An 18,915-nucleotide genomic window follows, 5' to 3' on the forward strand; every position below is an offset into this window, starting at 1 on the left:
TCTGTCTGTCTCTCTCTTTCTCTTGTACTGGGGATTGAACTCACAATCTTGCACTTGCCAGGTACTTAAGCTACTGACCTATCTTTCCAGCTGTTCCACATTCTTAAATACATTATTCAAAGATGTACTTATTTATAAGTTTCCAGAATTTTCTTGGAGAATTTACAAATGCTCTACCCAAGATCAAGAATAAATTCCCTTCCTATGGCAGACAGCAGTATTATCTAAACTAAATACCACTACTTACAATGCCTATTGTGTTGCACTTAGTGGAATAACTGTAATAACTAGTTAATATTCTCTATATAGGGTTGTCCAAAGAGTAATTCCTGAAAAGTCTAACAGGAGAACTAGTCCTTCGAAATAAGTTAGGTTTCTAAACTAACCTGATGTTAAATGACTGTGTGAAATTCAAATTCAGATTATAGACATGACTTCTATGAAAATGATTTCTATTTCTTCATGCTTCTGGAAATGGGGCTGATCAGGCATAAGACAGAACCTAACCATGTTACTTTTAAAACGATTGATTGATTGATTGATTGATTGGTTGATTGACTGATTGATTTTGTTTGTTTGCTTGCTTATTTTCTATGGGATTTAGAATAGTAGAAAGTGAATAAAAATATTACTTGGAAAAATAGTCCTAGTGTGCTGATCCATCTCGGCCTCCTCCCTAGATACTGAATCTATTTTATAAGTTATAACTGTAACCTAAGCAGCACTGGACAGCAAACATGTACTGGGTCAGGAGTTTGAATCCTGCCCTAACAGCTCAAGGCATGGAATGAAGTCTAGGCCCCCATTAGCCTGCAAGGGACTGAAGCAGATTCCTCTCTAATGTGGTTCTCCCAACAGTTTAACCACAATCTGCCTTGAAAGCCTTCTTTGAGGCTCAGTAAGCTTCCAGAAATTGGAGCTTGCCGTTTTTGAAAATTTGGAAATTTTTTAGCTTTAAATAACTTCAAATAATTGGTTGCTCTGCTTTCTGACACTCTTTTCTACCTACCTAGATTGTCCTACAAGTCATCAGGTCTGCTTTATCTGTATTTTTTTTTTTTTGCAATTGTGTGTGTATGTGTGCGCACACGTGTGCGCTCATGTGCATGTATGCGTGTAAATTTAGATAAATACTCTTGGTCCGTCGCTAAATTCATCAGCCTTTTATTCTATCCACTTTATTTTTAATCCCCTTTCAGTCGATTTCTGATTTCAGATATAATTTTTAATCCTAAAGTTTCCATTTGGGTCTCTTTCATCAGACTCCAAATCTCTCCTGAAATGCCCCTCTCTTTCCCCATTATATTCATGCTTTACAATTTACTGTTTAATATTGCTGTTTAAAATCATCTCTGCTAATTCATTTATGTCTCCATTGACTGGTTTTTCTCAAAACTGTGGATCACATTTTCTCCTGTGTTCCTATTTCTTCCCACTTACGCACACACACGCACTACATGGAGGTGACACTCAATTGTATTAGCTTCCTCTAAAGTCACTTCCATGGCCAGTGGGATAGCTCAGTGGAATAAGCGCCTGCTTAGGCAAGCGCAGGGACGAGGGTTCGATCCCCAGCACAAGAGGCTGCACCTGCCCCACCCCTGTGCAAGTTGAGGCAGCCACAGAGACCAGGACTGGTGGTGCACACCTGTAATCCCAGCGCTGGGGAAGCTGAAAGCAGGAGGATCACTAGGAGTCCTAGCTGTATAGTAAGACCCTGTACCAAATAAATTAAAAAGTAAAAATAAAAAAGCTAAAAGTCACTGCCTTCACCAGCAGACAGTTTTGTGGTAGGAGGACCACTCTCAACTCGAGGAAGCCTGGCTTTATGCTTTGTCAAATTCGGCCTATTTTCATTTTACCTTTTGTTCTAGGCTGAATTAATCTTGAGATGTGGTATTTACTCCCAAGGCATAGACCGCCCCCCCCCCCCAGCTTTTAATGAAAAGCCTGGGGTTTCCCCAAGACCGGAGCCAATCTTCCTACTTCTCCTGATGTGGAATAAACTCTTCTACTCTCCCTGCCTTCTGCTTGTGGCTTTCCCCCTGGGCAACTCGGAGCCTTCAGTACTCGGGCATGTGCAGTTCAGGGGGCACCCTGAGATTTGGGGGCGCGTTCCCATCCTTCCTGCTGTGGCCACTTCCTTTGAGGTCATGAGGAGGTTTCTACTCCCAGCCCCCCACACTGCACCAAGCAACCTCACAGGGAAAAATACGTTCTCTTCTTTGAAAGTCAAATCCCCTCCCATGTCTGCCTGCTTTATGCCTGCAAAGGATTATTGTCCTGTGTTCAGGCTTTGCTGAGAATTTACCATTGTCACCTCCTCCAAGGTATTGTCCTTCTTAGAATGTGAAAACCCCTTCAAAATTTAAGGACCCCCAGCCACCACACCCAGTGTCATTTGCTGCCTCTGCATGCTCTGGGGGGTGTGGCCGGCACGGCAGGGGATCGAACCCCAGTCCCTGGACTGCCTAAGCAGGGGCTTTAGTCTGCTGAGCTATCTGGTGAACCCTAAACACTGAATTTCTGAAAGTTCCATGTTGTAGGTGATTTCTCTATGGTACTGAATTAAAACTGGTAGTATCTTTCATTACTCTGTGCCTCTCAGAAAAGTTTCATTAACACTATGTTACATTCATGACATTTCTCAGTTCTTTAATTTTACTGCTAATTTTCCCCAACTATGAAAACAGTCAATCAGATCCAATAGCTGTCAGATTAAGCCCAATACTGGCAACTTTCCTAAATTCCAATCTTTCCTATTGCCACACTTTATTTTTTCCATTTTCCTTCCACTTTTAGTTTTAATTTTTGTCTTTTTGAGACAGGATCTTGCTATGCAGTTCAGCCTAGCTTTGAGCTCACGTTGTAGCCCAGGCTGGTCTTGAACTCTCAACAATTCTCCAGTGACCCTCCTGCCTCAGCCTCCCAAGTGCTGCGATTATAGGCATGCACCACTATACCCAGCTGGTCCTGCCACCTTTTTGAGTGACAAAAAAAATCTTAAAAAAAAAAAAAAATGAAAACACAACCACTATCACACAAAGGTGTGGCAGTTGGTAAAACTGTTGCCTTCCCTGACGGCCAGCTCTGTGTTGGCAAAACAGGTCAGCAAAGGCAGCCCAGATTGTTGGTTTGTACCACAGTGGTGATAAGACAGGAAAATAATTTTTTAAAGCAGTAGGAAGGGTGTGCACACGCACAGAGCGTGGACTAGAAAGGCACACTGTATGAACAAAGCCCTCCAAAGGCCATTGGATAAGAACTACAGTTTGAAGAATATAAGTATTAATAAAACATCAGGTCTATGTTAATCCACAATCTTTTAAAAAAAAATTTTTATGTACTCATTTGTTTGGTACAGGGTCTCACTATGCAGCTCAGACTCATAGTGACCCTCCTGTCTCAGCCTCCCCAGCGCTGGGATTACAGGCATGCTCCACCATGCCCAGTTTCAGGGGTCAGCATGGTGCACCCAAAGTTCCAGGGCCTGCATGGCTTGTGGTACCAGGGATGGAACCCAGGTCCTAGCGCTTGCCAGAAGGGCACTCAGACTATCCCCCCCGCCCCTTAATCCACAGTATTTCATGGTAATTTACACCAGAGGATTCTGGTAGTGAGGGGAGTCCTTTAACCAGATAAAAATCCATATTGTATAGGAAGGTATTTCCAAATTTCATGGATAAAAATAGGTATATGTAAGTATTCGTTCCTGTATCACATCAAGTTGTACTATGAACTACAATAAAGGGCTTTTCAACAAAACGATCTCAGAGAAAACAAACTTAACAGAAAGACAATCTCATAGCTTATCCAAAATGAAACTGTAATTAACCAAACTATTGGTAGAAAGTGAGGAAATGGTTTCTTTGAACAAATATTTTATCTATAATTGCATTTTAATAAATAATGTAATAAATAGTATTTTCTACCACCTCATGTCACCAAAATTATGTGACTACTGGAACATAGATGTAAAAAAAAATGCATCTTTAAGGGATGCCAGGTGTTTTGGTAATCAAAGGACTAAATCAAGTTTAACGTATTTTTTTCTCTCCTGAAACCTTTACTTAGAACCTTTTATACAGGTTTGTTCTTCTTTATCTGAAAGGCCTGGGACCAGATGTGGTTCAGATTTCAGAGTTTTTCAATTTTTAGAATAACTGCAGAAACTTTTTTGGTTAAGTAAAGGTTGATATCCTGCTTAGAAAACTTCACATTTTGAAGCATTTGGGGCTTGGGAGCTCTGGATTAGGAATGGCCAACTTTTAGAACCGCAGATGTGTAAAAAGTCACAAAACCACAAAATGTGCATATTAAAAGTAATCTGATTCTGACAAAACTAAACAAAAAAAAGGGGATATAAATGAAGGACCATTTTGTATCTGTATATGCAAAATAGGATAGATTTACAGCTACTTTCTCTTAATTCACTGAGAAGAAAGATTTATACTAGTAGTGTTTGGACAGAATATCATGTCTGCATCTTGTACTATGAATAATCACAGAAAGACAACAATATATAATGCATTAAGTATTATAACTGTCCTACTAACCTGTTTTGAAGCTGTCTCATTGCTATTTGTTTCTCAATAAAATTAATTTTAAAAAGGTAAAAAAAAAAATACTCAAAAAAAAAATACTCTGACAAGGTGAAAATAATAAGGGTTCATGTGATAAAGCCTAAAAGTAATTGTTTAAACATCAAAGGATTCTTAGATTTCAGGCAAATATGTGCTTATCCACGCAGGTATGTTAACACTGGGTTCCCTTTGCCTCTTTTTGCATTGTTCAAAGGACCAGCGCTCTTAAGAACTTTTAGAGGCGTGTCGCACGCTTCCTGTGCATGACTCTGGTTCACATGACTAAAAAGTAATGCAAAACAGGACCGAAGGAAAGGATGAAGTCCATACACAAAGGTGACACCATTCGCTCAAGTTTATTGTACAGTCACAAGGTACATCCGAAGCCCAGCAGAGCCCTGCAGCAGCTTTCATGAACTTAACCCAAGTTAGCAAGTGACAGATTGGAGAACAGACTCACTTTACGTCTTACCCAATGTGGGTGACCGCAAGAGAGGCTAAACAAAGAGAATCATTTTCTATGTTACCTAGGTAGCAAGTTAATTTGAGAAACACAGCTTCCAACCTGTCTTTAGCTATTTCAAAGTGCTTCTAAGCCGGTAAAGCATTCATAGTTCATGTCCAGCCTGAAATAAAATGTAGAATGAGCCACTCAGGAGAGGGGGGAATAATTTTACTTGTACATCCACAGCAGAATCACTCTTTCCTGCTATCAAAAATATTAATAAATTTTAGTTTAGATCAGGCTTATTAAATGAATGACGACTTTGACATTGCCTAGGATTGGCGACATTGTTATACCGTACATGAGAACAAAGACAACGAAGACCCAAAGTTCAGTACCTCTTTCAGGAAAACTACGCAACAGAAATTACAAAGAAATGTAAGTGTATATATATATGCTGTCCATTCATAAGTTCTTTTTACAAACTAGCCAAGCAACAAGGTAAAAGGGGCATTTTTCAAAGTACTACGTATTTAGTAATTATTATTTACCCATTTGGATTCCACACTCAAAGTTCAGATTTTTCCTTTTAAGTATTTATCAGATTACTCTATAAACTATTCAGAAGTACAACCGAGGTGACACTGACAGGTACCCCACGAACAACTTATCCTTCTCCAACTGGCTCCTCACCAGGTCTGCAACACGGCAACATGTACGAACTTACACATGCTGCCTGCTTACACCAGCCAGCCAACCCGTCACGTGCTAAACACATGCCACACAGCTCTCCCTCGGGGCCACGATTCTCCACCAAAAATCTTTCACCCTCTTGTAAAGAAGCCAGTACAGTCTCTTCTACTAACACATGCAATTTCTCCTTATAGAAATCTAGAGGATTACATTCCTGAGAATTAACAAAGGTGGATCTACGGCAATGCTGTTTTAACTAATTGCTTTGCCTCTCAGAGTTATTAAGGACTTTTAACAAGAAGGAAGATGGAAATTAATCGTAAGAGAAAAGTAAAGAGAAGCAAAATGACCCTCACACAAATGTTTCTTAAAATATCAATTCTGAAATAAATACTTCTATAAGAAATCAGTGTGAATATCAGTACTTCTCACTTATCTCAAATGCTTTAATAGTCTCTAGTTCACTCATTTTAAAAAACTAAATCATTATGAGAATTTCATACTACAAATTTTAATCTCAACAGATCACAAGTACAGTACCATTTAAAATGTTCAGTGATTAAAATAGATTTCCTAAAACTGCCTTCTGATACTTAGTCAAGTCTACCTCTATGTTACTGTAAGGTAATAAGAAGCACAGCATTTTCCTCAGAAAGTAAATCTTCAAGTTATTCCATATTTATGAGAGAAATATTTTCTATTTTTAGAAGGAAAAAAATCTCTATCATTACTTAAAACTATAATTTATAAAGGCAACTGAAGACATTGTGTTAACTGCCAATTATAATATACTTAAATCCCAATAATTATTCCTTGATATATAGCCATAAAAGTAACACACAGTGGAAAACAAAATACTGACACTTTTGTCAAAGTGTAATTTTCTATCTGATGGGTATTTGCAGAAATAAAGCTATTAAAAAGGAAAAATAATAAGGTAAAATTTGCTATAGACCAACTGAGTGACTATCTGGTGGCTGTCTGACCCTAGGATAAAAATACTTTTTTCTTAAAAGAATTTAAATCTATTGATGATAAAAATACATATTGGATATGATTAAGATCTCTCAAGCTACTAATAAATTCTACCCTCTGAAACCCATTAATTTTAAAATTCACTAAAGTTAAATATAGGGTCTTTCTATGTTCTCATTTATGCAATTTGCCTAAAGGTGCTCCTATTTTGTGAATACATTCTCCAGTTCAGCTCAGCCAGTTGCGCATGGAACTAGAGCACAAGATACATTTCAATTATTTTTAAAACATAGAAAAAGTCAATTATTGAAGTGAAAAATTTATCATTGCCTAGTAAGGATGGCAGTTCAAAAGCTATTAAACTCAATTTCTTGTACATAATATGATGTAATTGCACAAAATAGGTATAACTGGCAGTCATTCCTAGACCATGAGAACTGCAAATAAATCCCATATTCCATGCATATAAAACTATAACTCGCCACCCATTTATGTTAAAAACCTCACAACACTTCAAAAGGTTTTCTGTAAGTCCAGCTGCCTGTGACCACCTCTTAGCAGCTCTTCTGAGAGCCGACACTGCTTTTGTGTCTCGTCACTTTGCTTCAGCTGAGGTACTGAGGACCTGGGTCGCGTCAGGCTATGGCCAGAAGGCGAGCAGGGAGCTTCCTGACCGGTTGATTCCTTGAAGCTTTTATGAGGGGAGAGAGGAGACCAAAGTTACAAAAGGGAGCTCGACCTGTTCTCAGTGAGAGTTTCCAAATTGTAAGCAAAATTATAGATATAGGAGGACAAAATAAATTAATACCAACTGAAAACTCTGCTCTAATCTAAGAACATACTACTAACAACCAATTATATCAAAGAGCCACAAGCATAGACTTTTAATTAAAATGCTTCCTTTTTGAATTGTTAATAACCAGAAGAAACAATGGAAGAGATGTAGTTTGGAAACAATGTCCAACTTGTACGGCTTAAGCATCCTATTTGAAACTAAACTATTACACAAAAAAAGGCATTTTTGATTATAGAATTAATTTTTAATATAAGGTGGTTTAAACGATGGTGTAGACTTTAAATTATCCAAGTTAAATGTAATAAAATAGACTGCAGGTTAAACATAAATAAAAAGCTAACACCATGTACCCAATTTTCATACTCAAATACCGTACCATAACTATTACAGGAAAGAAATCATTTTTTCCAGTACTGGAGGTGGGGCTCAGGGCCTGGTACATGCCAAGTGACTGCTCAGGGCCCTGAAACATAGACCCACCCTGCTGGACACAATTTTGATGTGAGCTCACTGTTTTGAAAAACTTCTACCTCTAAGTGATATTAAAATCCAAATTCATGCAATTAAAAAGTAGCTCGGAAAGTCAACTGTAGTGTACTATACATTAGCGCCAAGTACCCGTACAAAAAAATAAAGGCGCTCGGGGCCAGTGTGGGTAGTTTTCAAACTGCAAGGACAAATGCTAGCTCAGAGGCAGTTACTGCAGGAAGCACTGTTTTATAGAAAGTAGTAACTCAGACACTACCTGTCTTATGTACACTGAATGAGAACCATCGCTTAAAATGTCATCATTTAAATACCTAAAAATAGAAGTCAGTGTATGCATATTAAATGTATGTCGGAACTTATTTATAAAAAGAAGGTTGAAAGATATTGCTTTCAGTTGTGTGGTTAAACCGAGACCACAGGGTACCACTCGCCATCCAGTCTGAGAATTTTCCTCCTCGTGAAGGAGTTGAAAATGTAGAACCAAGTTGTTAAACCTAATGAATCGCGATGTGGCATAATTTGAACGCCGTGATTAAGTTTCTGAGTTTCCTTCACCATTCTCTTGAGGCTGAAGTTGTTCCCTTTCTTGTTCTTCTTGGGGTGGCCGGACACGTTTGAAAAAGCCCATCTGTAAGGTGAAACGAAAAGGCCAACCTTATGTTCACAACACAGACGATGTAATACTATTGTCTGCATGACTACTATCATTGTTATGGTTTACGTCTCGATGTCCCCAAGGCCTCGTGCAGTCACGGGGGCTCTTGGGGATCGTAGTGGCTGAATCTAGAGTATGTGACTGACTGGTGGTACAAGGCTAAGATTAAGGGTGTTGGGGTGAAGGGTGGGTGACTGCTGGTCAGTCCACCACCCTAATCCTGGTAGCCTCGACAAAATAAGGGACAGAAAGAGGCCTGTCACTCTCTCTTGTTGCTTTTGCTGTCATTGGCGCCAAGAACTGTTGACTCTCTGCCATGTGCCACCCTGCCTTGGAGCCAGCTGATTATAGACTGAAACCTCTATAAACCGTGAGCTAAACAAACTTATTCCCCCTTTAACTTTGGCTGGTGACCGTCCCCCTCAACCCCCACACTCCCGCTCAGCCCACCCTGGAGGCAGGACTGGCACAGCATGTGGCGCCAGGGATCAAACTGTGGTCCCTGCACTTTGCCTAAGCTTGCCTAAGAAGGTGCTTTACACCACCGAACTAACTTGCCGGCCCCTGGTACATATTTTTTTTGTCTCAGCAATGAGAGGAAAGTAACTAAGATAATGACCCAGAAAACTTAAATGCCATTTTGGATCACTTCTCTTTTTTCAAATAACAAATAGTCTTATCATATACCATAGCAGGTCCTTTTCTTCTTTCCTTATTGCTTTTCACTCCTTTGCCTCTTCCCGTCCCTTTTCTTCCCTTCCCTCCCTCTTCCTCCCTCTTTCTCTGTCCATCCCTTACCCTATACATCACGAACACCAACACAGCCAGTAGCAAAAGCCCTGCTAGAACTGCTAAAATGATCACCCACACAGGCACAGGCATGGACGTGGGCTGCAGGCCCCAGGTGACATTAGTGGTAACCTGTTGGGGAAAAAGGTGTTTAGTTTTTTGAATAATTTGCTGGCCTAAATACATGCGTGCCTATTAAAGTTCATTCTACTGGCTTTCACACTGTAGTTTTCCCTTATGATAATTTAGCAATTTCATGATGAACTGCAGCATAGACACACATGAAACTCCCAACCACAGGACAAGCCCTGCTTGCGTCTGCAAAGACTTTTAAATAATACAATCCAGTGCATGATGGTGTGTCCTATTTTTAATCCTTAAAAACTTCGCAAAATTTTCAAAACATCATCACTTGTTGCAGTCAATTTCCGATTGTCTAACTTTATGAGCAGGAAATATCCTACAAGGGACCTAACATAATTTAGTATGGTCAGGGTGCTAACAGGTCTAGTTTTCACAGTTCTAGGTGAGAAGAGTAAAGAAATATTATACAAGGTTATAATCCTACCAAACAACTTAGTTCTTTTAAATTAATGAATAGTTAAGTGTCCATTCTTTAAACAAAATACAACCATCTAAGGCACTTCAAGAGAGTTGATTTATTCCATTTCCCTAATCCATGACTTACCAAGGTGGAATTAGAGATGTCCTCAATGGGAAGGTTCTTATAAGGAAACTCTATGACACTGAATGAAGCAGATGACTTCAGAGAATAGGAGTGATTCTGGTTTTCCTTCTGCAGGGAAAGGACAGTGAGAAGGTGTCCCAGCTGCCAGGCCTTCTAAGCTTCCGGAGCGGCTGTGTGCCGCACGCCACGCTTGCCTACTCACATTCATGAAGGTCTCGGTCCACAGCAGGGACTTCACGTAGAGGATGGCACTCTTCCCTCTGTCCAGCCGCCCAACCTGGCAGACGATCCTCAAGCACTGAGCGACCCCGCAGCCCTGTGGGAGCGAAGCATCCACTCACAATGAAAACTTACTCTACCTCTGTACCCACATTTGTGTAGGAGGTGTCTCATTTTACTTGTTCTCTGAAGACCAAAGAGACAACCCCAATGTTTTGGTCTTACAATGCTTAAACAGGTTAATTAAGTCTACACTTTTTGTTATAAAGGGGTTGGCTTTAATGTGATTTATTCTAGAAGTATATTGTGTCTCTAATATACTAAAAGATTCATTTTTATGGCCGGACCTCAACATTCTTTAGGCAAACCCAGAGCGTGGTGATCACGGTAAGATATGAAAATCAGATCTCAATATCTCTGTGGAAAAGAAAGGTAAGGAACAATAAAGAAAGAACGGAAGGTAAAGAGAGTGAATTTGCAATGGCCATTCCACATCAATCTGTACAAATCAAATGGTGCGCTGGCGACTCTGCCATATTTAGTGTTTTTAGTAGTGACAAAGATTGGCAGTCAAAGAAAACAACACTTATCACTTTTCTGTACTAGTCACATTAAACATGTCACGTGTACCCATGTGACAAAAATGCCCTCCACAAAGCAATACCAGCAACTGATGAAGAGGAGAGTGAGGAACAGAGTGAGAAGGGGCATTCGGGCCAGATGGTGCAAGACCAGATGCTTTTCCAGCAAGACAACAGACGTGACACAGGTGTCCACCCAATGCCACTAATACTCAGTGCTACACAGAAGGTCCCAGCTAGCACAGTTAGGCAACAGCATCATAAAAGATACGGGAAAGCTATCAGCAAAAGACAGAGTCTTCTATATAGAAGACACCACATAATCCTTATTAAAACTAATAAAGAGCTAATAAGCACAAAAAGGGGGAAAAGATATACAGCTATATAGTAGAAATTAAAAGTTCAGAAGACAAATCAAGAAAATCTACTTAAAATAGGTTAAAAACAAAACCCATAGAAATAGTATCATTAAGAAAGCATGAAAGTAGAACACTGAAAGCTATAGAGTATTTGGGGGAAAAAATTAAAGACCTAAAGAAATAGAAAGCCTGCATTCCCTGAGGGAAAGATGTGAGATTGTTAAGATGACGACGCTTCCCAAGCTGATAATCAGAAGCATTACTACCCAGAGTCCAGTTATAATTTCTGCAGAAAGGGATGAGCCGATCCTAAAATTCGTATGAAGTTGCAAGGAACCAAACAGCCCAAACAAATTTGAAAAAGAAACACTGGTCCATGATCCTTCACTTCCCAATTCCCAAGCTTACAACAGAGCTACAGCAGGGAAAACAACTTTGATAAGGAAACACTGACCAAAAGTAGAAGAGAGATCACTGTGGATGGGGGAGAGGGAGGAGAAGAAAGGCGGATGACAGAAGTGACAACTGCGTGGAAGGAAGTGTCCCAGAGCACGGCACCATTCTGCATAATTAATATGCATTCATAATTTCACAAAAGAGAATAAAATAAAATTGTGTCTATAGTTCATTTTCTTTCAACAAGATACTAAGATAATTTAAGGGGGAGAGAAAACAGTTGTTTTCAGCAAATGAGCCTGGGGAAGGAACTGTGTGTAAAAGAGTGACCCTCAGCCCCTACCCACACCACATGCAAAGATTAACTCAAGATGAAGTTGTACATAGAGCTATAAGTGTAAATCTCAGGACACAAGATACCCTAAGTGTAAAGCTTCTTGATCTTGGCTTACCAATTTTTTTGTTTGTTTGTTTTTTGTATTTTAGTAAGGGTCTACAGGGTCTCACTACGTAGATCGGACTTGTAGTGATCGGCCTATGTTCAGCGTCCTAAGAGCTGGGATTACAGGCTTGTGCCACCAGGCCCAGTCTCAATCACCTCTCAATGAGTCCTGGGGGTGGGGCCAGCATGGCACGCTGGGGATCAAACCCAGGCTGCTGTGTCTGCCTAAGCAGGCACTTTAATCTGCTGAGCTATTTGGCCAGCCCTTTTTTTTCTGTGACAACAAAAGTCTGAGTAAAATCTTTAAACTTTTGTGTCTTAAAGATTCTATCAAGAAATGAAAAAATAGGGCCACGGAGATAGCTCAGCAGTCTAAGGGCCTGCCCAGGCAAGCACAAGGACCTGGGTTCGCTCCCCAGTACTGTATGCCATGCCAGCCCTGCCCCAGGCGCTCTGAGCCAGCCACCAAGACCAGGCGTGGTGCTGCACGCCGGTAATCCCAGCGCTGGGGAGGCTGAAAACAGGAGGATTACTATGAATCCGAGCTGCATAGTGAGACCCTGTACCAAATACATTAAAAAAAGAAAAAGTCCCATAGAGTAAAAGGAAATATACGCAAGTATCTATCTGACAAGAGTAATATCCATAGCGCATAAGAACTTTTTACAACTCATTAAAAACAACCCAACTGAAAAGTGGGCAAAGAATTTGAAACTCCTGTGAAGATAAACCCATGAAAAGATACTCAACACCATCAGTCACCAGGCACAAACAAGAGCCACAGAGAAGGACATCTTCACACCAACTCGGCTCCCTATCAACAAACAAAAGCAGGCAATGACTGCAACCACCGGACACTGCGTATTTGGAAAACAGTTCTTAAAAAAGTTAAACATAAGTTTCCATACAACCCAGCAAGCCCACTGCTTCACTTGAGGCATGTCCACAGTGCCACGGACACTGTAGGAAACAGGCAAAAAGTGGAAGCAATCTTAATTTCCACCAATTGTATCAATAAACAAAAAGTAGTGTGTCATCCACAGGAGGTGACACTATCCAGCTGTGACACGATCCACATACTAACACATGCTAACACACAGATGAATCTGAGAGGTAGGTCCGAGGTAGGAAAGGCCTGCATCAGCTTGGACTTTGAGGTAACCCTACGTTCGGGCTATTTTAGATGGCAGGCACTGGAGTGATGTAACCTGACCTATGCTTAAAGGAATCACTGTGGCTTCTACGTGGTCAGTGAAGAGGAAAGAGGTGGCAGTGGCAGAGCTGTGAGGAGGGGACAGGTTTTGGGCATTCTGGAAAGTAGATAATGATAGCATTTGCTGGATTGTAGGCTGTGGGATTTGATGGAGAGTAAAGGTGCAAGTTTTAGAGAATGGAGCTGCTATTTATTAAATATGGATCACTGAAAAGAGCAGACCTGGGCGTGCTGAAGGTATTTTAGAAGTACGGTTGCAATTTCCCATTTAGGAGGTGTTCTAGTAGGCAGCAAAAAGGCTGGAGTTGAATGCAGAGGATCAGGCTAGAAGTAAAACCCCAAATCCTATGCCCTGGGTGGTGCTGAGAGCCATGAGATTCAGGAAGATCCTGCAGTGTGGCACTGCCCAAGAGAAGTTTCTAGCACAATGGAAGCCATCAAGCAGAGACGTCTGCACTACGTGGTGAGACGCCCTCCAGCCTCGTGTGCTGTGAGTGCTCGAGAAGGAGCCAGCTTCACGCGCCCGATCAGCACCGCACGCATGAGTGCGTGGAGGAGAAGCAAAGAAACCCGAGCCCTGAGCCCAGGGACACTGAAGTCAAAGGTCTGAAAAGGGAAACTGAGAAGACAGAGGTAGGAGATGGTGGAGGAGATGGAGAATGTCGGAAGGGGACAAGTGACCCAAAGTTACTGGGTGGTTGGCTTGGATGGGCATCAAGGGCCACATGATCTGGAGGTAGAACAGTCACTGGAATGCATTCCTCAGTGAGTGTGGGGATCTACTAATGTTTCAAAAAGTGAAAGGACATAAGCCATGGCTCAGTATGAACTTCACATTATGTTCATCATAATGTTAATTTTCCTTCTAATATAATTTTGCTGGGGCCCTCTCTGTTCAGAAAGAGATTGGATAAAGGACTGCATTTTTTAAAAAAGCTAGAACACGAAGTATTTTTATTAGCCATGTATCAGAGAAAAGACTTGAAAATGTCACATTAATTTCAGTACGAAAAAAGAAGGTAAGGTGACTGAATAGTGTAAAAATAAACAGTTCCTTTTCAGCACAGCTGCTGTTATTTTTGAAAACTTCTTTGGCATCAGTCCTATAGTCACATATTTTAAATGTCCCTGCCACCGTGGACTTGGAATGGCACTTACCAAAGTGTGAACGTCTCCCTCTCGAAGGGCGACATCCCGCTTGGTGATGAAATGATTCCCGTCGCCTTGAACAACAAATGTGTCATTCTTCCTCGTGGCTTGCAAAGATGAGATCTGTGTCGCAGGGTCAAAGCACATTGTGAGGAGACACGGAAAACACGCTACACCGATCTGTTTCCCTGGGCCCTGTGTCTGCTAAACGTATGCTCTAGAAAATTCATCACAACATGTTGTGAATGGTAAGGACAGGAAACGAAGACTAAAGCCCTTCAGTTATCCCCACAAGTGAGCCAGCCCTAGCCGTGATCTTCCCTGGTTGCAGAGTCAGGGGAAGGCTGAGGATATAGCTCAGTGGCAGAAGCACCTGCCTGGCAAGTGCAAGGTTCCAAGATTTTTTTTGTTTTGTTTGGTTTTTCCTTCCATAATTTTTTTGAGAAACAAATAGCAATGAGACAGTTTCAAACCAAATTGGTAGGATAGTTCCAATAATTAACATATTGCATACTCTCTTCTTAGTGGTTATTTGCTGTACAAGATGCAGACATGATATCCTATTTACAAACACTATTAGAACAATCCCTCTATTCATTAAGAGAATGTAACTATATTATATATCTATCCTAACCATTTTGAATACACAGATACAAAATGGACATTCATCTGTATCCCCTTTTTTGTTTAGTTCCATCATTTGAGTATTATAGGTGTGTTAGCTCAGCAAAATATTCTGAGAGTCCAGCAGTCCATAATAGTATTGGGTCTTCTGCTTGACTGGCAGTGTCAGAAATTGTTGACAAGAGTCCCCTACAGCTCAACATAACAGCATGGCTTTACTTCTTATACTTCGTTTTTATACTTTTCTGCTGGATGGTTCAGACCAAGGTAAAGCAGGACCTATGCAACAAGAGTTGTAGCTTTTGGGTCTGATAAGGTCAGTCAAATCCCCTCAGGATTTATCCTGAGATCCTGTACCTCAGATTGTAGATCCTTTGTCAGTGTCGGCCATGTGGATGAGTCACGGCCATTGCTTGGCCAATGTGCTCTCTGTGAAAGCCTGAGAGAATGTTTTCTCTCCAAGTGACTCTCCTTAGGCACACGCTACATCATCAGTCACATTGATCTGTGGTCCCATAATCTCCTTGATCAGAAAATTTGGGACTACTGAGTTACATGACTTTACAGTACAAGTTCTCATATGTCTTGAGTCTTAATTGAAGGCCCCAAGTTTGGATCCCTAGTACCGCAAAAAAAAAAAAAAAAGAGAGTCAGAGGGAAAAATTAGGAAAACACATGCCAAAAAGAGGCTGAAATTGCCAGCTCATAAATATAATCACAGAGCGTATGGAGGAATAAATCATCTAAAATCTTCTGCAAAATTTCAGGGAAATGTAAAACGTGCCAGCCTAGCTTGCACTCCTTTTCATGCTCTAAAATGATCTTGGTCTCCCAAGCAGCTCTTTGGAGCATCTCTTCATCAGTGCCAGCCAGGCGGGCACTAGGCCTGATTCTGGTGAATGCATCCAACAGATAAGCAGCTGCATTCCCTCTGTCCTCTAGCATTTTGTCAAAGAAGATTTAGTCATTCATCCGGTTATAGGAAAGGTCAGCATATTTGATACAGCCATAAGCAATCGATGTCTGAGAAGCTTTCAACTCCTCTGGAGTTAAGACCTTGTTTCTCTCTCTTTTTCCTTCAGTTTATCCAGAGATCATTTTAGTCCTTCTTCCAGAAGGTCTATGAGGCACACTGTTTCACCTTAAATGTATCTGAAACTTCTTCTTGTCTTCCCCCAGCACTACACCAAATCCAGCATGGGCCACTCACATTGCTTTAGGATCACATCAACCCATCATTCAGGCAGCAGCAAACACTGCTTGGAAGTGCACAGCTTGTCCGCTATCTACAACATAGATAATCATATCTGCCTTTTCCTCGAATAGTCTTTTCTTAAGAGCTGCCACATCAGATGTATCACAGGTGTAACCACCATCTGATTTCACTATGGTCAGTGATATGGAACAACCCGGGAGAAACACAATCTTTCTGCCATCATCCACTTGCACGAATCCTCTGTCTTCAAATTCTTTCACAACATCACACATCCTAGCTTGATAGAAGGATTCTCCTCTCTCTATTAAGGAGATGTCCAATGCCTCACAGATTCTATTAAACTCTTGGCGGGAGACATCATGGATAAGCTTACAAGCTTGCGTAATATCTGGGTCTTTACTCTGAAGCCAAACAGCACACTGATAAGCTCGCTTTTTAAATTCCTCTTCAGTATCAAACCTCTTCTTAGATTCCTTGTAAAAGGCCTGAAGATCCCCAATAGGTGGTGAAATGGCCAGATAATCTGGAAATTTATCTTGCAGGTGAGCAATACGCATGCCAAACTGGGTCCCCCAATCTCCCACATGGTTTATCCTAAGCACGTCATAGCCTGCAAATTCAAAGAGGCGGCTCATATTTTTCTCTGTGATCGTGGATTGGAGGTGGCCTAAGTGCATCTCTCTAGCTATGCTGGGAGAAGAAAAGTCAACTATAACCTTTTTATGCTCCCAATGGCAGGGAGTTGTACTCCATTCACCAGAGGATTGGTCAACTCTTCTGATACAAAATCCTTCTTAAGTGGACATTAATGAAACCAGGACCAGCAATTTCAACTTTTTCAATACATTCACTGTTCGGCAGGTGTTTGGTAATGTTTTTGGCAATTTCTCTCGGGCTTACTTTCTGGTGTTTGGCTTTGAGCATCTGAGAAATGCCCATAACGCTGTTACACTGACAATCTCTAAATCTGGGCTGCTGACTTGGCGTTACGATAAGAGGAGGGTTTTCCAAGTCCAGATATGCAGCCTTGATGGCACAACCAAAGATTTCTTGAAGGTGGATATTAATGTTAATCATATTTTTTAGTTGCTTTTTTTTTTCTGCCTGAAGACTTTTTCGAAGAATATTCAGCCAATACTTTAATTTTAAATTTTCTTCTTGCAACTGCTGCAAATTGGGAGAAGCTTCCAAGCAGTTAGAGGTTTTCAACCAGTCAATTTCAGCAGTCAGAGACTTAACCTCTTTTTCCTGCTGCAGCAGCCATGCAGAGTACTGGGCCACCAAGCCATCTATCCTCGCTTCAACGCTTTACAAGCTAAGTCATCAATTATACATATGTATTTATTTTATTGTTTTCAATTTCCTCAGACCATACCGGACCACAGTTTCTCACTCAAGGATAGGTACTGGGCTGGAGGGGACCACATCCAAAATCTATGTCATTCTATCAAACGGCATTTTCCTAGGTCACTTAAGACAAGTGTCACACACCAAATGGTACATTCTTATTCCAAAGATAGAGATTCCAGCACACAACAGCCTGGTGTCGTATGGTACCTGGATACACAATTCAGAGGCACCAAGGTCAAACTAAGACCCTTAAGACTCTCCACAAAGGCTTACCAAACACTCCACAGTATATGGCTCACTAGGACTGCGCAGAATTCTGACCCCATCATGCAGCAACCTAATTCTTAGCGTACTGGTGATAATCTACAATTTTTTTATATGGAATCTGTGCATTAAAATAATTGAGTTCATTTATAGCTCTAGAAAGACAGCAATAAAACAACATCCTAATGAAGAAGTGCTATTTAGCGATTACCTTGATTCTCAAAGGGTTGATCTCCATGTCCGAAGTGCAGTTCATCGGCCCATCGATGTCATAGTGAAGGATGTACAGCAAGGTGTTGTTGTTATACTTGTAGGGCCACTGCAGACTCAGCATGGCCTTGCTGAACGAACTCGGGCCATTGTTTCTCAGCTAAGGAGGAAAGGACAATGTAAACACCCTGGGCAAAAACCTAGCCGAGGGCCCTTTTCCGTCACCAGCTTAAAAAACACACACAGTAGGACCTGAAGAACAAGAGCCTCATGTAAAAAGACCAAGCTCAGTATTTTTGACTTGATTAGATATGAGGATGAAGAAAACATTAACAGTGAAATTTTAAAGAGTTATTGATGAATAATTTAAGAAAAATTTTCTTAGGGCCAGCCAGATAGCTCAGCGGACTAAAGCTCCTGCTCAGGCAGATGCAGGGAACGGGGTTTGATCCTCCACGTGCAGTGGCAGTCCCAACCCCGGGGCGCGCTGAGACAGTGACAGAGACTAGGCATGGTGGCACACACCTGTAATCCCAGCACTGGGAGGCTGAAAACAGGAGGATCACTACAAGTCTGATCTGTGTAGTGAGACCCCGTAGACCCTGTACTACATACATTAAAAAAAAAAAAATTCAGGACTGGCGAGATAGCTCAGTAGAATAAGCTTCTGCCTGGTAAGTGTAGGGTCCTGAGTTCAAGTCCTGGTAGTGCACCAAAGAAAAGGAAAAAGTTTAGGGCCTGCCAAATAGCTCAGCAGATTATAGTGCCTGCAAGCAGGT

The 18,915-nt window shown here is 41.1% G+C and overlaps 1 protein-coding gene across 1 annotated transcript in view; it reads right to left on the reverse strand.

Annotated features, from left to right (window-relative positions):
* Positions 1-5,249: 5,249 nt before the first annotated feature.
* Itgav (integrin subunit alpha V) overlaps positions 5,250-18,915 on the reverse strand; it is a 103,701-nt gene continuing 90,035 nt past the window's right edge. Inside the window, exons 24-28 of the mRNA XM_023712338.1 lie at positions 14,482-14,595; positions 10,316-10,429; positions 10,114-10,221; positions 9,435-9,557; positions 5,250-8,609 (exon numbers count right to left, since the gene is read on the reverse strand). Of these exons, the coding sequence (XP_023568106.1) occupies positions 8,514-8,609; positions 9,435-9,557; positions 10,114-10,221; positions 10,316-10,429; positions 14,482-14,595 (555 nt within the window). The 3' untranslated portion in view covers positions 5,250-8,513. The remainder of the gene's footprint in view (positions 8,610-9,434; positions 9,558-10,113; positions 10,222-10,315; positions 10,430-14,481; positions 14,596-18,915) is intronic.

The sequence above is a fragment of the Octodon degus genome, unplaced genomic scaffold (assembly GCF_000260255.1).
Source record: "Octodon degus isolate 3935 unplaced genomic scaffold, OctDeg1.0 scaffold00025, whole genome shotgun sequence".
NCBI lineage: Eukaryota > Metazoa > Chordata > Mammalia > Rodentia > Octodontidae > Octodon > Octodon degus.